Source organism: Erigeron canadensis, chromosome 9, assembly GCF_010389155.1.
Source record: "Erigeron canadensis isolate Cc75 chromosome 9, C_canadensis_v1, whole genome shotgun sequence".
In the NCBI taxonomy this organism is placed as follows: Eukaryota; Viridiplantae; Streptophyta; class Magnoliopsida; order Asterales; family Asteraceae; genus Erigeron; species Erigeron canadensis.
In genome coordinates, this window is record NC_057769.1 from 13,032,292 (window position 1) to 13,038,554 (window position 6,263).

At 36.4% G+C, this 6,263-nt stretch overlaps 1 protein-coding gene across 1 annotated transcript; it reads left to right on the top strand.

Moving 5' to 3' along the window:
* Positions 1 to 3,455: 3,455 nt before the first annotated feature.
* Positions 3,456 to 5,765, top strand: LOC122583243 (3-oxoacyl-[acyl-carrier-protein] synthase I, chloroplastic-like). Its single transcript, XM_043755667.1, has 6 exons — positions 3,456 to 4,001; positions 4,080 to 4,511; positions 4,647 to 4,820; positions 5,248 to 5,361; positions 5,454 to 5,555; positions 5,640 to 5,765. The coding sequence occupies exons 1-6, from the start codon at positions 3,546 to 3,548 to the stop codon at positions 5,763 to 5,765; spliced, it is 1,404 nt and encodes a 467-aa protein (XP_043611602.1). The 5' UTR covers positions 3,456 to 3,545.
* Positions 5,766 to 6,263: the final 498 nt, after the last annotated feature.

The window sequence follows — 6,263 nt, forward strand, 5'->3', positions numbered from 1 at the left end:
TTAGTTTATTGCAAGAATGTCCTTGTAGTATGTTTGCTTTTGTATTTCCATCCTTCTTCAACGGATTTTGTGAAATTGGTGCGGAACCTATTGATGTTAATGTTGTTTCATTTTTTTTTTTAGAGATTCCATCCAAATTAGGTAGTTAAACCCCATCACATACCCCTCACATCAAGGCACTTTAGTCTTTTCCACTTACCCTTCCACATGAATTTCTCTATTCTCCTTCCTACTCACACATTATCGATGATTTGCCTGCGGTGATGGTTGCAAAAACAAACATATTAAATTTATAAAAGTTATACAAACAAATACCACAACTTAAAGACACACTAATTGGCAGTGGACCCGATCGAATATAGCTAATGTTGTGGTAAGTACATAATCATTTGTAGAGATGCTCGTAAAGCCTAATCTAATAATGTGCATAATTCTAGTGGTTGAGATTGTCACGTTTTCCTAATTAAAGTAATTAAAACAGTAAAAATAAAAGGAAAACCGCAACCACTTGGTCTAGTGAGAAGCCTTGTTTAGTCTAGGTAGATCTAAAAATTTGAGAACAATAAAATTAAAAGATTATTTGTTTGGAATATACGATCACATGTATTATGAAAACTAATACTCTATCTAATGCTAAAATGTTACAAGACTTATTCACGGTTCAAATTCTCGTTAGATTATTGGAGCTGTCGCTAGACTCACATCCACCCTATAAACATATTCTCGCTACTTCGCTAGTATCACTGCTACGCATTATTTAGTTCAAGAGCCTGTGTTTTTGATTTACCTTTAACTATACTTCGATCTTAAGTCACTCTTAGTTCAAGAGCCTGTGTTTTTGATTTACCTTTAACTATACTTCAATCTTAAGCGAGTGACTGTGTATTAAGTCTCTCTAGTGGTCATAGTGTACGTTTCCATTTCACTAGATCGCGTCTGCAATTCGCATCATATTCATATAGTTCTAATAATAGTGGTTCTCGATTCTCTCTCTAGAGTGGAATCAATCTTACAAATAATTATAGACCGATTAGTGTTTTCCGTGTCAAGCATATTAATCGTAGTGAAAGACTATAGACACATCAATAAAAAATTAACCAATTTACTAAGATATAAAACCAATGATAATATGAAAAACTAGACAACCATTTATCTACAGTAAAAAGTAAACACAATCCAACAAATCAAACATTAAACAAAGCAAATAAAAGTCTACATGATCACATGAATCCAAAACAAATATTTAGCCTACTAGTCATACATTATTAATGGAATCACAAAGTTTGAAAAGTTGAAAGACATTGTTTATCAAGATTTGGAACTTCAAAATCCTTCTTGAAAGCTACAAAACTCGACCTAGGGTTTAGGGTTTTCGTTGGGTGGCTTTAAAGTTATCTCTCTTAAGTCTGGGGTTTATTCTTCTATTTATACTGTGAAAGGTCCGTTCTGACTTCAAGGCCACGAGCAGCGCTTGTCCAGACTACAAGGAGCGCTCGTGTGTGTTGAGTAAGGAAGATAATCTTGATGTGCTGGTGGACTTTTGAGAGGCGCTTGTAGTAGTGGTGCGTAGCGCTGGTTGCTACTGGAGTAGACAAGCGGCGCTGGTGGCTTCCCATGAGTGGCGCTCATGTGTCCTAGAATATACTTCGACTTCTGACTTTCCTCACAGCTCGGTGCCGACATACCCCCACACTTAGTTTTTGACTAAGTGTATAACTTATTCTTGAGACGCTAAAATGAAAAGATCCTTCGCACCTCAGATAAATATCAAAATGGAAAATAACAAGCTAAAACTAAATGAACAAAAGAAAATGAAAAATATATACGATTGCAAATAAAATACTTGTTTTTTTGAATCCTTTGAGCTTGCATCTGTGAATCTCAAGATAAAACTCATACAAAACATATCAAAAGATGATTAAAATAAAAACAAAATCTTAAGATTGCAATAAGTTACAAACTCCTAACAATAGGAAAAATAAAAACTAAACAAAGTTTGGGTTGCCTCCTAATGCTAAATGTAACGAGTCTTCAACCGAACTCGGCCTAGAAATTAGGTAGAGAAGGGAGAGGGGTTCGGCCGGGGGCCGGTTCTTCTGGTTATATCGAATGAAAATATATGATGTATCATCTAAGTGCGATTCGATTCTTCTTTTCTTAAGTTCCCATGCAATGCTCTTAGACCGAGCAATTAACTCCAAAGGGGTTTGATTGACTAATATCCTCCTTACTCAAAGTCACTTGATTAAACCCCATTCTTAAAATAACCTTTTTTGCCTAAACCAATGAACTTGCTGCTAGCAAAAAGGGTTGTCTTGAAATGACATGATTCCTAATGATAGAACCGGCTTCCGCGATGAAAATATCTATAGGAATGTCAAGTCCGTGAATCCTAACGACTAAGTTAGTTAAAAATCCTTTAGTTCTAACCTAAACTCCTCCTATCAATCTGATCTCTCTAGCTTCCCACTTAGACTTTAATATATTTTTTTTTATTAATATTATTTCGGTAAACACATGCATGAGCAAAATGTCTGAGGTTGCTCTAAGGTCTATATAGGTGTTGTTATCAAAATGGTACATGTATAATTGTATATATCCTTGTAGTCAATATTTGCAACCAAGGACATTTTACAATTTATATATCTGAAAAACAAAGGTAGCCGCAATAGCTTCATTCATATATAGTACACCCCTATAGTCAATATTTGAACCAATATATGGTCCTGAACTTTTTAATAGTGATACACATACGAGTGCATTAAACCTACTTCCTCCTTATTCTTGCTTTTCATGTGCCTTAATATTAATTATCATTAGCATATAAATTTTCCTGCCTGATTATTGTAATATACACATTGGAACTTATAAAGTTATAATTATATTTATATTTGAATTACATTGCATTGTTGGATATTCAGCATCACTATTTTTCTGAGCTATACATGGATGCTAAAAGAAACAAAATAATGCAAACTACTAGCTTTTAACTTGCGGAACCTAGGCACCTAACTCGCTGTTTCGTGAACAGATGTGGATGTACGTGTTTAACTTGACTTCAGGGAATATATATGAATACGAAAGTTTCTGCCAAAAGGATGTACGTGATCATTTGTAAGGAGTTTGAATCTCACTTCTTACATTTGTAGGGCCGGAATTAACTAGGGGTCAAACCTATACCCAATATAAAATAAATTCTTCATTGAATTTAATTTTCACAAAGAATTGACAAAGCCAAAAAAATTCTATTTGAGAAGGGAAAATTTATACGTTATTTTTTTAAGCATTTCGTTTCGTAGGGAAAAACTCCAAAATTAATATAAAAATTACATTGTATCAAAATTGGGATGAGGGCAGCTGCTTACATTACTAGAGTGTGTTTTGACTGCTGATCTGAACTTGAGTTAATATCATGGCTTCGACTTAATCCTTTTAATCTCATTGCAATCCATAATCTAACTCTATAAATATACGTATACGAGATTATTTCTCAAAATAAATTATAGCTATCCTCACAAGGTATAGTACACACTACAGTTACTATAATGTTTGTTCGAACTCAATTCCCGTTAATACCATATGAATCCCCACTCATCCTACTCGGCAATAATACTTCATCAATAGTAATGAAATCACTAATACGCACCAAAAACACATCACACAATTTATTAGTTGCTCACCTTGCTGCTGCCCCAAAACGAGAGAAAGATGCTAAGAAACGGGTCGTGGTTACTGGAATGGGTATTGTCTCTGTGTTTGGAAATGACGTTGACACATACTACAACAGACTCTTAGCCGGTGACAGTGGTGTGACCATAATAGATCGATTTGATGCTTCAGAGTTCCCCACGCGAATTGCATCCCAGATTCGTAATTTCAGTTCAAATGGGTATATTGATGGCAAATATGGCGAAAAACTAGATGATTGTCAACGGTATTGCATCGTTGCAGGGAAAAAAGCACTTGAAGATGCTGGTCTTTGTGGTGCTAACCTCTCAAAGGTAAATATTTGTTGCATTATGGTATTTATAATATGTTGGATAAGAAGTGGTGTATATATAATAGTGGTTGACCTGCAGATTGATAAGGAGCGTGCGGGTGTGCTTGTTGGATCAGCAATAGGAGGCGTAAATGTCGTTTGTGATGGTGTGGTATCTCTCCTAAAGAGAGTTCATAAGAAAGTATCACCTTTTCTGGTGCCTTTCGCGATAACAAACATGGGGTCTGCCTTACTTGCAATCGATCTTGGTTTTGTGGGACCAAACTACTCCATTTCAGCTGCTTGTGCAACTTCCAATTATTGCTTATGTGCTGCTGCAAATCACATCCGAGAAGGGAAAGCGGATTTAATGATTGCTGGTGGTGTTGAGGCTAGTGTTAATCCCATTATGATAGCAGGTTTTTGTTCTTGTAAAGGGTTGTCTCAGAAAAACAATGATCCCAAGACTGCTTCCAGACCTTGGGACAGAGATAGGGATGGCTTCGTAATGGGAGAAGGGGCTGGTGTCTTGGTACGTAGTTGACCTCATCTATTAAATGATCCTCTTATCAACTTAACCACATAAATTTATAACTGAGCCCGTAGAATATTATACATTTTTGTAGTTAAATGACACATGTATTCCTTTGATTTTCTTTTTTTGCAGGTGATGGAGAGTTTAGAGCACGCAATGAAAAGGGATGCACCGATACAAGCTGAATTCCTAGGAGGTGCTATTAATTGTGATGCATATCATATAATGAGTCCACGACCCGATGGGTTTAGGATTTCATCTTGTATTCAAAGCAGCCTTGCAGATTCTGGTGTATCAGTAGAGGAGGTACTTAATCTCTTTTCCTGATTTAATTTATTGAAATAACTATATTTTGGTCCTTTGAGCTTTAGCTCAATGGTGTAAGACCATCCCCTTTGCATGAGGTCTTATGCTCAAGCCTTAGGGAGGACATATGAATTAAGTCCCTTTATGAGGACTTGGCTTGAGTATACCCAGGTTCAAGTATGAGGGGGCAGGGTTTACCCCTGTTAATCGTCATGCCTTCAAGCGGATTAGTAGGGGATTTTCCTCCATCGGGTATTTGAAATAGGCATTTCTACTTCAAGGGAGCTCTCTAACGCGGACCCGGTTAAGACAACGTATGCTAGACCTCCCGCTGTTGAACCACGACACAAAGTTTTCAACGAAATTCACCTTTCAAAAAAAACTATGTATTAAGGGATTATCACTACGAAATCAATCTTATTGGTAGGTAAATTACATCAATGCACATGCAACATCCACAGTGAATGGTGATTTGGCTGAGTTAAAAGCTCTCAACAAGGTGTTCAAGAACACTATAGGAATCAAAATGAATGCAGGAAAGGTGTGAATTCCCACATATATAGTCCACGCACGATGTCTTCTCATTACAATTAAACTCCATTTTAATATTATCTTCATATTCATATGTGTTAGTCTATGATCGGGCACAGTATGGGAGGCGCTGGAGGTCAGGAAGCGATTGCCACAATTAAAGCGATTCAAACAGGATGGTTGCATCCTACCATTAATCAGTTTGTATGTGATCCCAACGTTCATGTTCTTATCTCTTTACACATCGACATTTTTTTTTTTCTCACATAAGTGGTCCAACGACCGTAGGAACCGGAACCTGGACTAAACTTTGACACTGTTAGGAATCAAAAGCAGCGACATGAAGTTAATGTTGGTGAGCTTGTTTCAGTTTTTACGTATTTTGCCAGGTTGCCGGAATTTGATACTTGCTAATTAAAATTACCAACTCACTCCTATTTTTTTGTATGCAGCCATTTCAAATTCATTTGGTTTGGGTGGCCATAATTCTGTTGTAGCATTTTCAGCATTCAAGCCTTGATCGATTTGAATGATGAGAGATCTGCATTTAATCAACTATGAAGTTAACGCTTTTTCTTAGGTATAGATCCAAAGAGCCCATGTGGTTAATAAGTAGATGTTTAAAAGTCCTAGTTTTCAACTTGTGGGTTACATCCCCATTAAGTGCACAATAATATATAACATAATATATGATATGGGATTATATATGGCTACAAAATGATTGTTTCATTTGTAAATTATAGTTGTGAGTTAATACTTATGAGAATAAGTACCCGTGCGTTGCGGCGGTAAGATGGTGGGGTGATACCTAGGTCATAGAGTATGATAGGTTATAGGAGTTGATATGTCATAGAGTATGATAGTCAAATGCCTTAGCCGTACGGGCTCCGCCCTCGGATTTAAAAATTCGTC

Coding starts and splice junctions, on each gene's coding strand:
- LOC122583243 (XM_043755667.1), top strand. CDS start 3,546: ATGTTTGTTCGAACTCAATTCCCGTTAATACCATATGAATCCCCACTC. Junction 4,512..4,646: donor GAGAAGGGGCTGGTGTCTTG/GTACGTAGTTGA, acceptor CTTTTTTTGCAG/GTGATGGAGAGTTTAGAGCA. Junction 4,821..5,247: donor CTGGTGTATCAGTAGAGGAG/GTACTTAATCTC, acceptor TCTTATTGGTAG/GTAAATTACATCAATGCACA.